This window comes from Symphalangus syndactylus, chromosome 12 (genome assembly GCF_028878055.3).
Source record: "Symphalangus syndactylus isolate Jambi chromosome 12, NHGRI_mSymSyn1-v2.1_pri, whole genome shotgun sequence".
Lineage (NCBI taxonomy): Eukaryota > Metazoa > Chordata > Mammalia > Primates > Hylobatidae > Symphalangus > Symphalangus syndactylus.
In genome coordinates this window covers 121,633,535-121,651,311 of record NC_072441.2, presented here as the reverse complement: position 1 = coordinate 121,651,311, position 17,777 = coordinate 121,633,535, and the positions used below count along the sequence as shown (strand labels likewise).

Sequence of the window (17,777 nt, the reverse complement as noted above, 5' to 3'; positions counted from 1 at the left end):
ATTTCTACTTCCACAGCTTCAACCACGTTGTTTACCTTGTCTGGACTATCCTCTCCCCACCCCCATTTCTGCCTGTCAGATCATATGCATCCTTCCCAACCATTTTCCAAATGCTGCCTACTTTTGGCATCCAGGAATGAGCCCTACTTCCTCTGAACTGTAAGTAATTTTTACACTTTATTTCAAAACTCATGAGACATTTGACATTCCTACCTCACATTCTACTTTCATATATGCCATGTCTTCTTATGAACTTTCATATTCATCTTCCTTACACATCCTATTTACTTAACAAATGGTTTTTAAGTGACTAAAAGAAATGACCAATCAATCAAATAAATAATGACTGTTGCCTGGACCTGGCACAAGAAAATGGAAAGTGATTAGAAAGTGATGAAATGATTTAAACAAAGAGTCAGACACCAAAGACACTTCATATTTTGTGTGCTGATTTTTTAATGAACATCTTATAATCTTACAAAATAACTGGCTGTAGCTGTTTTACATTACAATACAGTAGATTAGCTCCTTTCACTACATTCCCAATCAAGCCATCCCCTTGGGTGTTAACTAATGCACTCAATAGTGATCACAAAGAATACAGGAAGTGCCAAGTTCAATGCCTTGTAATAGGAAAAAGAGAAGATGAGAATCAGGAAGAGCTCTTTACTTTCACAATCCCTTTACTTTCATTTCTGTCAGTATCTGCCCATTCTCCTCACCCTGTCCCCTTACCTGCCTTTCTGATTGGAGGCTGTCATGCTAGTTGTTACAGCCAGCTAGCCCTGGGCCACCTGGGCACAATCAAACACACAGAAGGGTCTCTGAGAAAGGCTCTCAATGACCACATGGGTGGATAAGGGTAGCAGAATGTGGACCACCACATGGAGTGAGTGTGAGTTGACGTAGCTGGGATCTGTGACCACAGTGTCTTAGTCCTTCCACTTTATCAGTGACCTGAGTTGCTCAAAACATCAGGTCCCAGGAACAAAGACTGGAAGAACCTGCTGTCTCTGAATAGCTATGGCTGACTATGTCTGGGAAGCCTTATAGCCTAAAAGGCTCTTCACACACAACAGGAACTTTCCTTTTGCCTTCCCAGAGCAGTGGTGAATTGCAGATAATAAAATATTTTAAAACGAAGTTTAAAACAGAAATGTTCTTACTGTTGCTCTTGTGGAGAGACTGCACGAAGACACACACTGGCATGAACCACAGGCTCCATGTTCCTGAGCTGAGTAATGCGCAGGATAACAATTCCTCTGCCTCAATCTCAGACAAAGTAGGATTCTCCAAGGCAGAACTTAGCATGCGTCCAGCAGTTTGGACATTTTCCCCAATAAAACAATTTTATAAAATTTTGAAAATAGTGTCTAACCATTTCCATTGTCCTTTGCATATTGAAGCCTATCAGAATCCCAAGAATAAATATGTTTGTCTTCTTGGGGGCACTAAGCATGACCAAAGACAATGAATGGTATCTGAACTACATTTTCTTTACACTAGAGATTAGAGGACAAAAGGTTTTTTTGAATGGGTGAACTCTGCTCTTTCCTTTTCCCAATAACTTTGCCACCCTCATTCCACAAACACACAGATTAATGTGGGTATATCACCTTATTCGTGTTTTCTTCCCTTTCAGGATATTGTTCTTCCCTACGTGATAGTGTGGATAAAATTTCTATCATTGTGGTTGTATTTCCTATTCCTATTTGCACAGCCATTGCTCTAGTGTTGATGGGAAGAGTAGAAAAACTGTGGTCAAAGCAAAAGGGCAGAAGACAGGAAGAGACCACAGCTGAGCTCTAAATTTTGTCTGTTCTTGGTTTCCATTGGAGAAGAAACTTTAAGGGAGACAAGCCTCACAGCCTTCCTAAAATGAGTAAAACTAGAATGTTAAACAGAAACTGGCTCCTTATTCTCTTTCCCTAGGGTCTAATCCAGAAACCGTTACAAGAAAATGTAACTGCAGTAGACCACATCCCAGTGAGCCTGGGATGTAAATAGAGAGAGGCTTAATGTGGTCATTTCATGTGCAGTCCATCTATTGGATAAGAAAGGGTAAAAACAACAAAATGGACCTTAAATAGTTGAAATTCTTCTGTCTCCCCACAGAGTGTCACCCTTGCTCCATGCATTTCCATAGCTTGCTCAAGTCAAAATCTCTGGCTCACAGATTTTGTACATGATATTTGAAGAGGATTTATCTCAGATTCTTCATTGCTCAAGGGACCCACTTTGGTCTTCTTTGGAGACTTGGAACAAGGACCGAGTCTCCCTGATCACTTCCATTCTCATGCCCGGGCCTGGATTTAACCCTGACAGCGCTTGCCTGTTCTTTCATCTCCTCCCACCTTTCCCCTATATCATTTCCATAACATTTTTCCCCCAGAAAAATCAACACTTGGTCATGTGACTGGCCAGACTTGAAGACTTCTAACAAGAAGTAGGACTAAAGGCCAAGTATGGGGAGTGTGTGAGTTCCTGTAATCCTGGTGATCAGAGAATGGGCCATAGTACAAACTTGTTGACTGGCTGACAGCCACACTTGGAACAGGCATGTATGGAAGTGCAGTAAATCCTGGGTCTCACCAACTCCAATTGGGAGTTCTGAGAAGTTGACACAAGTTAGTATATTCTTTGTGGACAGATATTCAAGAACCATAGTCTAGTTCTCCTGGACCCATCACCGGTGGTACTCACACTCAACTTCCTATGCCTCTTAGTACCACCATTCCAACTCCCCATCTCCTTGGTCATAAAATGGGCCCAGCTCCCAGGTCATAAAAAAAAAGATGATTAGCTTTACATGCTAGCATCCAGAATTTCATCTAATTACTCTCTCTCCTTCTGTACTTCCCATTCAACCTGCCAATCCCCATCCATAGAAAGATGGGAAAATAAGTTGCCTTTCTGTCCTCAAAGTCTCAGCATTCATTTTGAATGTGAACTTCACAGCAGCATGTGTGGAACAATGAATAATTTTTAGCTTAGTAAACAGCAAAAAATATAATATATATAATATATTTATATAATTATGTTTAAATACTTATAAAGAATTAATAACTAACTTCATTATTTAAGGGAAACTACACAAAAAGAAAAAGGGCCAGTTGAGAGCAGACAAGCTCTGAAAGATGGCAATCCATTCGAAATGCGTATTAACAGTATCCCTGCCAACTTCTCCTCTAGTATTTTGGTGTTGGTTTACAAGTTGGGTAGGACTGAATAGTTGGCAGGGGGTAGAGTGGGGAGCAGGGCAAGAGTTGAGGATAGGATTTAATAGAATATAAATGAGGAAGAAGGGTCCTTATATATCTATCATATTTCCCCTTCCATGTTAATCAACTGCCACTTTAAATAAACTTTTGCCTATGATTCTCTCCTACTTGGGCTACTCGATGAACTAGTTGGCACCTATCAATATCCTCTTGCATTTCTTATAAAATCCTTCATGCCCTTCCTCCTTTCTCCATTTCATGATTGTTCTTCTTCATTCACCCTTTGTTTCCTCCTGGGTCAGTGTCTCTTTCTTACTGCCTCTGAGGCAGTGTAGGGAGGGGCTTGTTCCCACAGTTACTGATTTTCTTCTGCTTTGGGGTCCCGGCAGGTGCACTCATCCAGGTCACAGTCAGCAGCAAATGGAATGACCTAGGGGAATGAAAGGGAAGTTGAAACAGCTCATTTCCATGATAGCTTCACACTTTTCAACCAGCTTTCACTTTCCTCACTTGGTCCCAGAGGAACTGTAGAATTATGTGCTAATATCACAAACTGGAAATTAACCGGCAGTTTTCCCACTCACACATCATGTCATCATGTAGCCTTAGGCAAGGTAATTGTTCCTTGCTTCACTTGCCTCATATATAAACTGGGGAGGACAACAGAAACTACCCCAGAGGGTGTTTGTGTGATTTAAATAATATGAGTATAAAGCTCTTATATATTGCCGAGCATCTATAACTACTATTCTATCAGTTCTAATATTACCACTCATATCTAAAAATACTGCTCTTACTGTTACTGTCACTTTCCCTGTAAAGTAGGAAAGACGAACGGTAGCATTAGCATTTTCTCTTTACAGGGAAGGACAAGAGATGTGGGGTGACTTAATTCAAGGTAATGAGACTACTATATGGGAAGCCGAGACTAGCTACAGACTAGCACTCTGACTCCAACTCCGCAGTGCGCTTGGAACAATAGGAACATCTTTGCCATCCTCATAAAGCATGAGTTTTTGCTCTTCTTGAGCCCAGGATATACTTTGGCTTGGTGGAATAATGCATCTCCCCACCCATTGTTTGTGGCTGTATTGCCTTCCTTCTATGTAACTATCTCTTCCTCATGCCAGAGACAGTCCGGAAAAAGTTACTCACTTCTGCTTGCACTGCTACAAACAGATAAATGCTACATCCATAACTAGCATCAGAGAAAATTGGGTATTTGGGAGATGTGATATAAAAGTGGCAATGATTTTTCCCTTTGGGGCATTAACAACCTAATGAGATAAAAATAAATAGGCATATCACACACAATACTAGTCCAAGTACACTAAAGAGATGGGCTTGGTGATTAGGCAAGTGGGTAGGAGAATGGGTGGGGTTGTGTGGGGAAATTTTCCAGCATATTTGCACATAACTTTAAAATGTGATTTAGGAGTCAACAGAGGGGTGAAGTGCCTTTTCAATCCTAATTCCTGTGTATGCTGGCCACAGGCACTGAAATTTATTACAGACGATTACTAGATTTTCAGAGTGTGAGATGGGGAGAGAGCTGCTTTATTTTTTCCTAAGTTATCTTGTCTTCCCATACAGAGATAGCTGGCCTGATTTCTGACCTTTGGTCCAAGCTTTTGATCTGTTTCTTAGTTTAGGATTTATTGGTTTTTAGAGCAAAAGAGAGCCAAATTAAACAGTGATATGATGAGCCCCTGAGCACTCTGCATTAAATAAGTTAATTCACATAAGTGGCGAGAACAGTGTCTGCCACATATTGACTAAGGATTAAACATTAGCGAGTAAGAGATGTAGTATTCAAGTCTGCATGTAGGTGATCATGGTAGGTGTCGTTTTATCATAGAGACACACACAAGGAAGGAAATAACATATCTTGCTTATTTCAGATTTATCATATGGACCCAACTAGCTTCAAATATCTTTGGAGCACTTAGATTTTTACCCATATTATTGCAAAATTTCAGCTTATTCTATTTTATAAGGCTTAGCTTGAGCCTATCTGCTAATTTAACAGAGCCAAGAATAACAGGGATAAAGGGCCTTAGAAAGGATTATTGTTCACGATACAATCCAGAGAGTGCTCAGGTGGCTGGTGGCAGCCATTTAACATGTGTCTGTGAGATGCTTGTAACACACTATGTAAAATTATTAATGTAATTATGAAGATGGTTAGTAACTGAATAGCACTTTGTTGATAATCCCACCTCCCCCAGGGGTAAAGACAATTACTTTCCCTGCCTACAGAGATGTTTCTTGGCCAATGATAAGCAGGTATGAGTCTTTCCGTAGCAAAAACCATGGCTTTTCTGAAAGAATCACTGAACTGACAAAGCACAAGTGTTGTCTAAGAACCTAGGCTACCCTTAACCCTGTCACTTTAGAAGCTCCAATGTTTGTTCATTATAATTCCCTCCTAATTGTTGAATACAAACCCATTATTACACACCATGAATGAGAGCTAGCTGAAGACCCTGCCTTTATTCCTGAAGCCACTGCCTCCCCCATCCCCAGGTTCTCTCACTCACCTTCTTGGAGGAGAGTGTGGAAGAGCAGCAGTCTCCCCCGTCATAGTGGCAGTAGGCTCGGTTGTTGATAGTGTCACACCAACCATCTGCTTGGAAGGGCTGTAGGGAGGTTAGAAGGCAACATCTCAGTATAGCCTTATTATATCTTGTTTGACTCTGCCACTCCTCCCATCCCAGAGTAATCCATACAACTCCAGAGATATTACAGAAAAGCACCCAAGGTGCAGGACACAAATTGACCTAATATTTGCAAGAAGTTGAAAAAATCTCAAGACCACTAGGTCCAAGGAATTGTCAAATTTCACTGGCAGCACTGCTCCTGGCCTACTCTAAGGTCTGAGATAGGTCATTTAAACTCTTTGATCAGCTTTTTTGCCTTCTGGTAACAAGAGGTCTTTATATTATATAGGTTACAAAACAGTTCCACATATTTTTAACTCTGTTGAGCATGGGAGAAATCCGGTGCAGTAGGCAGAGTTGGCCTCAAAAGTCCTGCTTTTTTGGAAATGAGGATGCATAGAGATGATAAGAATTGCCCAGGTCACATAGCAAGTGTCAGATAAAGCTTAGTATTAGATGTCATGTAACTTGGCTTTGTACTGCTTCTCACATATTAACCTCCACTCCTCTCCTGGTGCACTGAAGACTGACACTTAGAGACCTGAGTAGTCCTTGGGTGCTATGAAGACTCAGATGGTGTCTGTCCAGCCCGCAGTGGTGCTTGGGTTGAGGACACCAGTGCTGTAACACAAATATTCCCACAGGTACAGCCAACTCATGCACAGAAACTAGACACAGGGTTAGAGCAGAGAAAGCTGTACTGTTTCCATCCACTACTGTTACTGCAGTAAGTCAGCACGAACTAAAATGGGAAAGGCGTCCAGGCCAAACCAGAGTTAATGGAGTGTTTCACCCCAAAAGAGAATGTACAATAAGAACAGCAACAAGTTGTTAAAAAATAGCTCAGCAGCCCAATGCATTATTTCTCCAGAAAACTACCTCTGGAGGGAAACGCTGTCCTGCTGTATCCTGGAGGGTAAATCAGCCAGCCCACCTACTCAATAACCTGGCTGATCCTCATCCTGAGCGATGCCCAACCATAAAGTCCTAGGAAATATCTTGTGGTCAAACTCTTTGGGCCACAAAACTCTTGAGTTCTGAAGCCACCTTCCAGTTTACAGGTTCAAATCACTTTCTCTCCACCCTACCCTCCTTAAATGTCAAATAGAAGGACAGTTTTGTATTTTACCGTGTTTTGATGAGATAGATCACTCAACTCAAAAATGGCCATTAAATAATTCTCAGCAATTGAGTTACATCAGAACGAGTTTATCCAAGTTATTACTTCAATATTTTGATTTATTCTATGGGATCCTGAGGTCATTCGAACATCATTGCAGATGTATACCAGTTTGCCAACCGCTGAGAAGCTGCTACTTGTGGGGTGGAACTCAACAGCTGCCGCACAGCTGCATAGCAATGTCAGTTGTGAGCAGGAAGTAAAAATGAATTCTGTTTTCAACACAGGCCTCACTGGGATAAAGACAAAGATTCTGTGATGAGCATTTGTCTTTAAAGCTGGAGCCAGTTATTCTGGCTCCAGAGAACTTGGAATAACTATAGAATCAAGACTCAGGTCCTGAACTGCAGCCAAATAATGGAAGTCAAAGATAACTAGTGCATCCTTAACACCTGTAGATGCTCTTGAGTTCTTGCAGGATGACTGGATACATCTACGGAGTTTCCCCAGAGTTTTATTTTTCTCTTTCAAGTGTTTGGAGTGTATCTTATTCATCTAACACTACATTTGTTACTTTTCCTCCAACCCTGACTGACTCATTGGCAAAACCTAGTAAGTTCCTTCTTTTTTTTCCATATAATTGTCTATAAAAATCGAAGGAGCACCCAAAATACTTTTCTTATATGTATCAGTCTGGTCTTCAGAATGGAAATTAAAGGTATATCTAAAGATATCTTTCTTTTCACAAGAACAATCTAAATATTTGAATGGGTTAGTAAAGGATCCCAAGGAACTTTTCTTTCTAAAGTCTTCACCAAGGGTCGCTTCTAGTCTCAAGAACATTAGAGAACATATGTAGAAAAGAGCAGTAATGACCTAAGTGACCTCCAGGCCCCACTGGACTTCCTTTGCTATAGCCTGGGAATTATTTCTAAAAGCTCCTTCTTTTCTGCTCTTAAAGAGTCATCTGGAAAGAGAACGAAGTTTATAGAAAAGAGCAGAAATACAGAAAAAAGGCTGGAAAGACCCAAGTGTTTAATTTACTATATACCTATTAGAATTAATTGCTCCTCCCCCAACCTGCCAAAAACAACCACTCCACCCTCAACAAACAGAGTCTCCTATGGCAACATGTGCCTGGGAAGCTTGACAGTTTGAGTCCAAGGTTACAATGAAAAAATAGGAAAGGAAAAATGACTAATTGATCCCAAATTTAAAAATATCTGAAGACTGGATATAGACTAGAAAATTTTAATTTCAATAACTGAAAGATGTCAGTCTTAGGATATCACTCTAACCCACAGGCATCTTTTCCAAGAAAAGGTACTGGGCTTGGTTTCTCTGCACAATGTGTACGTAGGTGAACGTCACCACCCATATGTATACCTTGCTTATTCTGTAACATCAGAAAATAAAGCGTTTCACGTAAGTGCATTTTTCAAATATCTGAAGCTTATCCTGGTAAGGGTCACTTTTTAAATTTTTATTTTAACCATCTTGGTAAAACAAAAATATTTTTATAAAACACCCGTTTTTCTGCCTTTTAACAACATATAGAACCCAAAGTCATTAATACAACTGTATATTATTTTCACTGTATAGAAAAACTCTCCTCTTTGCTAAATGCGCCTCCTTTAAAACATACATACACACACACACACACACACACACACACATACACTCCTCAGAACTGATTTATGTTTGAGCCAGAAAGTTAAGCCCTTAGCATTATACCTAGAGTGAATACTTAAATCTGAGAGAGCATTTGGACTACTCTTCTTACGACGTATGAGCCTAATGATACCTATTTTCATTGTTATAGGAAGCCTTTTCTTGCCATGGCTTTTCTAGCCGTGTTCCAGGCAGATGAAATGGACAAATAATGACTGTGTGCATGTGGTGGAATACGAAAAGGAAAGACTGTCAGTCTGCCCTACGAATACCGCTTCGGAAACTTCTCAAAAGTAAACGTAATTTCTTCTGCCTGTTATATAATCTGGCGATGTTTCCCATTTTGAAGTTGCTGTGGGGAGTTAGCCATAGAGATAGTGTGGCCCTGTCTGCTGTCTATGGGTGTAGTCAGTCATTCAATCACTCCATATTCTTTATTCCACACCTATATGTGCCAGGCATTGTTATGGGGTCACAAAGATAAATGAAACATAGTTCCAGTCCCTGGGGGGACCCATCATAAGTAATTTTTTTTTTTTTTTTTTAGCTCATGTGATAGTTCAGTGTAGCACCAAGATGTGAACAGGAGTTAAATACCTAATCCAGATTTTGGGGGTGAGGGAAATCTGCTTTCAGGAGCTGGCTCCACAACATCTAGGCCCTATGGAGAAGAGCTTAGGACTGGATGGTTCTGAGGAATCTGAAAGATCTGTCTAAGAAGAAGAAGAAATAGAAGGGTGAGTGGTCTCAGGCTGCCTATTACAGAGCCCAGGCTTGGGAATAGTTCCATAAACATTGACTGATTGGCTGATAAGATCGCTCTTTCTTGAACCAGATTAACAACATTGTTCTTCTATAGCTTGCAACAGAACTCAAGACCATGTTGATGTTTTAGAAAGGTTAGTTTGGACTTTAGAACTTCTGCTTTACTAACCTACAGGTTGGAATCTTAGCCAAAAGGGACTGTATCTCTAAAGGTAATCTATGGGACTGAATCTTATTTTATTATCTTGATGAGTGTTTTAGACCAAGAGAAGATGCTAATCAAATTTTTGCTTGAGGCCAAGCACTATTTTCTGTCTTCCACATCATTTTCATAAAAAAACTTCTTGTTATGTGAATGACAAATCAGAGCCACTTCAATTTCTTCATATTAATTCGGTTCTATAAGGCCCCAAAGAAGCTCCTTTCCGAAGCAGGCATGGTGCAGTGCCTGATGAAGTTCTTGCAGCAAATAGAAGTTCTATGTAAATCTACACAAATCTGTGCACTAATTTTCTTTTTCTCTGGCTCTTCAATGAATGGTGACCTCTAGCCTGATCTTCATTCTCCTTCGCATCCCATGATTTACCTTATTGTGCCCACATATCCTGGGCTTCATATCCAAACAATGCAAAAAACATCAAGACTAGAGCCCTAGCACAAGGTCTCTCTTAGAATCTTGAGGGCAGAAACTGGGGGGCCTGTAGGGCCCCTCAGGACCTCTGATAATAAGACCACTAGTTGTTTATCAAAAAGATGAAAGACTGCCAGGCACGGTGGCTCACTCCTGTAATCTCAGCACTTTGAGAGGCCAAGGCGGGTGGATCACCTGAAGTCAGGAGTTCGAGACCAGCCTGACAAACATGGAGAAATCCCTCTCTACTAAAAATACAAAACTAGCTGGGTGTGGTGGTGCCTGCCTGTAATCCCAGCTACTTGGGAGGCTGAGGCAGGAGAATCGCTTGAACCTGGTAGGCAGAGGTTGCAGTGAGTCGGGATTGTGCCATTGCACTCCAGTCCTGGTGACAAGAGTGAAACTCCATCTCAAAAACAACAACAACAACAACAAAAGATGAAAGGCAAGTGCTTGTGAGAATGTGGAGGAAAGGGAACCCTTTCACACTCTTGTTGGGAATGTAAATTATGTGATCCAGCAATCCCACAACTGGGTATATATCCAAAGGAAATCAAATCAGTATGTTGAAGAGTTTTTTTTGAAGACCATAGATATATGAAATTCTAAGGCTAGATGACACCTTGAAGATTATTTAGTAGAAACTTTTTATTTTACAAATGATGAAATGAAGCCTTAAAAAGGTGAACTGTCTTGTTTTCAAGGATAGTTAGTAGCAATCCTGGGAACAGATTCCAAATCTCTAGATACTGGGTCTTCTGTTCTTTCTACGATGCCACACTACCACTATTTGATGATTTCATTAGTCTTTTAATTTATTGGGAAAGAAGGGTAACTTAAATTCTTTTGGCACCTGTACAAAAGGGGCTTGGTACGGGTGTATTAAGTGAACCAAGCAATCTAACACAGAGACAAAGAAATGGTCATGCATAATCTCAATTCCTCTGAACCCCCACAGCTTCACTTTTTTTTTTTTTTTGAGACGAATTTTCACTTTTGTTGCCCAGGCTAGAGTGCAGTGGCGTGATCTCAGCTCACTGCAACCTCCGTCTCTTAGGTTCAAGCGATTGTCCTGCCTCAGCCTCCCGAGCATCTGGGATTACAGGATTGAGCCACCACAACTGGCTAATTTTTTGTATTTCTAGTAGAGACAGGGTTTCACCATGTTGGCCAGGCTGGTCTCAAACTCCTGACCTCAGGTGTTCCACCCGCCTCAGCCTCCCAAAATGCTGGGATTACAGGCGTAAGCCACCACACCCAGCCCACAACTTCACTTCTATTTTTCTCAGCTGTGGGTCAAGGTTTATCCCAAATAGGCTGCCTGGCACTGTTGCTCCTTTGGAGACTTGAGGCTTGGTATATTCCCCTAGAGGCTGATATCCCCAGGAGGAAGCAACACTGTGCTCCAGTCACATCGACAGATGCCTACAGCCCAGAAACACTTATTTCCAATACTCAGAATGCTAAAACCAGACGTTTTGCTGCTCATTGCTGTCATGTGCGGAAAAAAGGAAACGGCGTTGTTCAACTCTTCCACTGTTCATTCCTCAGGATGGAGGGTTCCAATGATGTCACATTTGTGGGTCTGCAAGTCTTCTTGGAAAACGTAAAATTCAAATAGATAGATACCAAGATGGCTTATGCAGGAATAGTTTCTTAGGAACAATCTTCTCTGGAAAATTTCATCTGACTTCCTGGACTCAGAAAGCTGTCCCTTCTCTGAGTTATGGTATATTTGATCCACATATTTATTATAGAGCTTAACCTCTGGAATGTATTTTCAAAGGCTTGGGATCTAATCAACTTTGTAGTCCCAGCTACTAGTTTAGTGACTGATGTAGGTTGTCAACAAATAAATAAATATGATTGTCCTATTTTGAAGTGAGAGGCAAACTACATTTCCTTAGCATACTTTATGACCAGATCCTTCCTTTTCATTATTCCTGTACTGCTAGAAAATTTGCCAGGTATGTTACCTTATGAGAATCACATAACTTAGACACAGGTCCAGATTTTATGGGCATCTAGTTCATTTCTTACTATAAATGCATATACTGTAGACACTGGAGTTGAGATAAATCATATATATATATATATACACACAGACACACAGACACACATACATATATATATATATAAATATATATGTAGGTGATGTGTATATATATAATATATATGAAGATCATCTTCTAAGTGAAGAACATGGTACACATCCATACCTTTGGAGGTGTATCATACTTATGTTTCAGCCAGAAAGTAGGACAAGGCAGTAGAATATACTATGTAAAAATTACCCCTCTATAAACCATCTAAAATATTAGATAAAACATAATAATATTCTCTCAGTTTCACATCTGGCATCATAAGAAGAAAAAGAACATTTCCCAAAGGCCAAAAACAAAGAAACTGTAAACCAGAGCAGAAAAGCGGTAAACCACGGCTGTCCTAGGAATGTTTGCAAATATCTGTGATCAAGTGGTTGGGTTTTAACAGGTGATCTAGAATAAGGGCCTAGGTCTTGGCCCTTTGTAAGGTAGGGAGTTTTTACGTAACCCTGTTAGTACTTTAATAAAAAGACAATGTTTATGAGGACTGATACAGAATGACACAATCACATTATGATGCTCCGCAGGTAGCTTGGCTCACCTGGGAGCCAAGAGATTTGCTCCTGCCTACCAGCTCTGAAGTCTATGTGATTCAAATCCAGGCCTTGGCTAAGTCACTAACAGTAAGACATTAAGGATCTTCTGTGTTTTCGGCTAACACTTGAAGTTGTACAGAGTATCTCCTGGACGGGGAAGGGTGGAATCTACAAACAAGAGATGAGATGATGTAACTGAAAGAAAGACAATGAATATCCACATCCTGCTGGATGATCAGAGGAACGCCGACTGCACGTCTACTTGTGTGGCCTCTCATGCATCACTCGCTGGTGCATGGGTGGTAGTACATCTTCTGTGTAGGACCTCAAACCACTGCCTATGTAACTCACCAGACCCTCTAAAAAGGCAAATATGTACCTCTGCAGAGGCTGAAAGAGAAGACTGATTATAATCAGCTTATCTACATTTGACACCAAGACCAAAGCAAAGTCTTAGAAACAATCAAATAGGACAAAAATCAATCTCCTCTGAGAGAAATAGTTGAGAAAAATTAGATGAGAAAAGAAAAGCAAGCAAAAATAAGATAAAAAAGACATCTTTCATCTGTATCGACTTCACTTACTCCAAGGTACCCAGGGCGTAATAGTTCCTGCCCCAGAAGCTATCAAGGCTATAGAGTATGGCGATTAAAAGCACAGGATATGGCCAGGTGCAGTGGCTCACGCCTGTAATCCCAGCACTTTGGGAGGCCGAGGTGGGTGGATCACCTGAGGCCAGGAGTTTGAGACCAGCCTGGCCAACATGGAGAAACCCTGTCTCTACTAAAAATACAAAAATTAGCCAGGTGCAGTGGCACACACCTGTAATCCCATCTACTTGGGAGGCTGAGGCAGGAGAATCGCTTGAGCCTGGGAAGAGGAGATTGCAGTGAGCCGAGATCGCGCCACTGCACTCCTCCTGGGCGAGAGTGAGACTCTGTCTCAAAAAAAAAAAAAAAAAAAGAGAGCACAGCATATGGTTTTACATAAACCTATGCTCAGATCCCAGCTCTGCTCCTTACCAACAATTAGAATCTGAGAAAATTTCTTAACAATGAGCAGCAGTGTTCTTGTTAGTGAATGAGAAAAATAGCACCTACCTCACAGAATTGCTGCAAGAAATAAATGAGCAAATGGAGGTGAAACACATAGCACAATGCCTGACCTATAGCAAGCATTCAATAATTCATAATTTTATGAAAGCAGCAAGAAAACTACCATTGCTTTTACCATTGCAGGTTGGTGCCTGAATTGTCTCCCTAGAGACTCTGGTCAGAAAACTTCAAGATTCTGCCACCAACACCTTAGTCAAAACCAGGCATGCTGCATCCCTGAGAGCCTCCTTCCCCATTCACTTTTACCACCAATGCATGTGCCTCAGTCATGAAAGACAGAGTCAGGTGACAAGGGAAATAGTTTTGAAACTTATAGAAACAGAAAAGAAATGGTCTGATTGGCTCCTGGAAACCAGGGCTCTCTTCAAAAACCATAGTGGTGACTTGGGTCTCTTAGCCTCTGAAAAAAACTCCAAACCATCACACAGATATTTCTTCTCTGATATGTGCTGCAGGAAAACAGGAAGGTGAGGAGACTCTCTGGGACTTATTTTTCAGCCAAAACTAACCTCATGGCCGCTTTCAAATAGTGGCAAATAAAGACTCAAAGTCACACAAACTCTCTACCTCACTGCAAGCACACACTGACCTGCTTCCCCATGTAGTCTCTCCTCTGGGAGAGACAGTTCTATATGAGTGGTCTTGCCCACCTCAAGGCCAGGAGGGGGTCAGTGCTGATGGACGGAGTTATAGTCCCAAAGGGTGAAAATGGGCAAGACAGTGTTCAGGTGATATCCATGCACATTTGTGCAAGAAAAACACCAGCTCGAAGTTGAAGCCTGGCTCCTTAAGGACAGAACATCCCTGTGCAGGGCCCTACTGAAAACAGCAGCACTTCTGCGAAGTTTTTACTGGCCCTTCTGTTGAGAGCTGCAACCTGAGCCATTCCTGATGGGAATGTGTCCTCAGAGGCCTTGCTGATGGTAAGGTGTTGGGTACCTTTTGCCCTATCTCTTCCCTCACCTGTTACCAAAACTACACAAGATACACTTTGAAGGCTGTGAAGGCACCCAGTGCTCCACTCCCCTGACCACCTTTATTCCTTCTGCACTGGATCACTCCTTGACCCTTCCACACCAAACCCAACTCCATGTCCTAAAACAAACAAACAAAAACCAGAAAACTTTTGTCTACTCCTCCATCAGTGTTTGCTGTCCTCCATGGGACCCCCTTTTCTCCAGTGAAGCTGATCCTGTACAATTCATTTGTCAAGATTTTATTCCAGTGATTCCCAACCTTTTGCTGTCAAAGACTGTCTTCATGGCACTGTCACCCTTCCTCCTCCTCTAAGTACACAGCAATGCTTCTTAAAATGCTGCCCAGGAACAGCAGCAGTCCATCAGGTGGACTCATTGCCAGGCTTCCATAGTACCAATGTTTGTGACACAGCAAAGTCTGTGCCGTGGGCTCCTACAAGAATTAATAATGACGTACCATCAGACCTCACTGTCCCCATTGCAGGGCTGATAGGTCCATGAGTTCTTGTAATTTCCTTTTTCTTGCTTTCATGTTGGGAGTGGTGTAGATGGTCTGCAAGGTCTTCAGATACAGTCTTACTGCATGACATTTGGCTCTCTTCTTTAAACAATCAATGGATTAACAATCATTTGTTTAGGGAATATCCTGCTTCCTTTTCAGCTAACTGGAGCCAACCAACTCTGTTTCAAGGTCAGACATAGAAACCTTGAACACAAGAGGTCCGCAACTCTGCAAGGACCATGGGGGCAGGAACACTCCATCTTTGTCTCTTTTCTGTTCCCTTTTCCTCCATCAGCAATAAACCCTGTGCATCAGCACAGTATCCAATACATTACAATATGTGCTTAATAAATATTTGATGGATTAAACTAGTGAATTCTCTCCAGAATTAACTCTATAAAACTAAAAACTCAGAACAGTTCTTGTTTTTCACTCCTCTTACCTTTCCTCCAAGATAAGGTAAACATTCCCCCAGTCATCTGTCTGTCTGTTTTTTTTAAATTTATTTTTTAAGAGATGGGGTCTGGCTATGTTGTCCAGGCTGGTCTCAAACCCTGGGGCTCAAGCAATCCTCCTGCCTCAGTCTCCCAAGTAGCTGGGACTACAGGTATAAACCACCATGCCCAATTATTTCCCCTATCTTGTCCCCTTGCCTCCCAGGTATTTGTTTTCACTATCAATTACTCACCCCAAAATATCACCTGAAAATAGCTTGGCGTGGCCTTCCAGTCATAGACTCATTCACAGTAGACTCTTGCAGACATCAAACTTAAGACTATAGATGAATGAAATTGAGAGCAGAATTTCAGGCACCCTGCAGGCACCCTGCCCAGTAAGGTGGGACCTTCCAGTGCCTTTCTCTGGTCACCTCTCTAGGTGGCCACTCACTGTGCCCCTTCTCTCTGGGCCCTTGGCCAGCTGCTGCACAAGGCCACATCCCACATAATTGAAACATGAGGTGGTACAGGCTTTGTCTGGATGGAGCTTACATAGCTGTGGGAGATGAAAGGATGAGGAGACAGGTACAAGTCAGAGACAGATAACATGCAGCTGGGGGAAGAAAGGAAAAGCATGTGACCCTACAAGAAGTCCCGGGACAGACTGTTAGGTCCTGTTTGGACTTTGATCCTTTACTTCCCTCCGTCTCTGTCTCCTGATGCCTTGGCCAGTATTCAGTTCATGGGAGGCTGAGGCAGGCCTGAGCTGGTGACCAGAATGTTCCACCACAGCCCCAGCATGCGTGCTCACCCCTGCCTGTCCACCGCATGCAGGCACATGCCAAGCAGGCCAGCATTTCTTGGCTCCCCGAGCCCGCCTGTGGAAGGTGACTGGGAATGCAGACTGTGGGAGGAAACGACCGTATGCCTTGTTTGGATTAAATATTTTTCTTGGCCCTCCTGCTGTTTGCTGAGCATCTTATTTTTTTTTCCCATTCTCTCTCATTCTCTCCCTCCTTCCCCCTTCCATCCTTCCCTCTCTTTCTCAGCAATCAAGTACATTGAGAGGAATTTTGAGGAGTAAGCAGAGACTGCTAGGGTGAGAACTGTTTAAAGAAAGCACAGCAGTTGACAAGCCTTTTCCCATCCTGATACCACATCCAGCTGTTTACAAAGATGAAAGTGTTTCACTTTGGGATAAACTTTAATCTACATTTCTTTGAGTTTTTGTTAGTGTTCTTTTTCTTTCCTTTTTTTTTAATTTTTTTTTTTTTTTTTGAGATGGAGTCTTGCATTGTCGCCCAGACTGGAGTGCAGTGGCACGATCACTGCTCACTGCAACCTCCATCTCCTGGGTTCAAAAGATTCTCTTGCCTCAGCCTCCCAAGTAGCTGGGATTACAGCTGCCCACCACTACGCCCAGCTAATTTTTTGTATTTTTAGTAGAGACAGGGTTTCACCATGTTGGCCAGGCTGGTCTCGAACTCCTGACCTCGTGATTCACCCGCCTCAGCTTCCCAAAGTTCTGGGATTATGGGCATGAGCCACCATGCCCGGCCTTTTGTTAGTGTTCATAGCACTTGTTTTCTCTCTTTTATTCTCTTTCATGTCTATGCAATGCATGTGCATATGTATGTATATGCAACTGTATACATATATCTGCATATATATATTTGTATGTACTTATATACACATACACATAGATGTGGTAAATATATATGATACATATATATGCTTCTCTCTTTCTCATATGTATTATACTATGTGTATAATAATTAATAATATATAATCTATATTATAGATTTGTAACATAAAGCATATTTTCATTTTATACACACATATAGATGCACACAAATTATCTGAAACCTTCAGGTATAAGGAGCAAACCTAAACGTAAAACTATTTTTACAAACTACAAACCATTGTATAGAAGCAAAATGCTATTTTTATTTTATACAGGTGTGTGGTGTGTACTACAAGGTTTGTACATGTGGTTTTATGAACCCTTGCACTAACTCTGTTATTGGGCCCATTATC

The 17,777-nt window shown here is 41.5% G+C and overlaps 1 protein-coding gene across 1 annotated transcript in view; it reads right to left on the bottom strand.

The window, feature by feature from the left end:
* Positions 1-367: 367 nt before the first annotated feature.
* Positions 368-17,777, bottom strand: part of PAPPA2 (pappalysin 2) — a 628,099-nt gene continuing 610,689 nt past the window's right edge. The window contains exons 29-30 of the mRNA XM_055255382.2: positions 5,762-5,860; positions 368-3,651 (exon numbers count right to left, since the gene is read on the bottom strand). Of these exons, the coding sequence (XP_055111357.2) occupies positions 3,577-3,651; positions 5,762-5,860 (174 nt within the window). The 3' untranslated portion in view covers positions 368-3,576. The remainder of the gene's footprint in view (positions 3,652-5,761; positions 5,861-17,777) is intronic.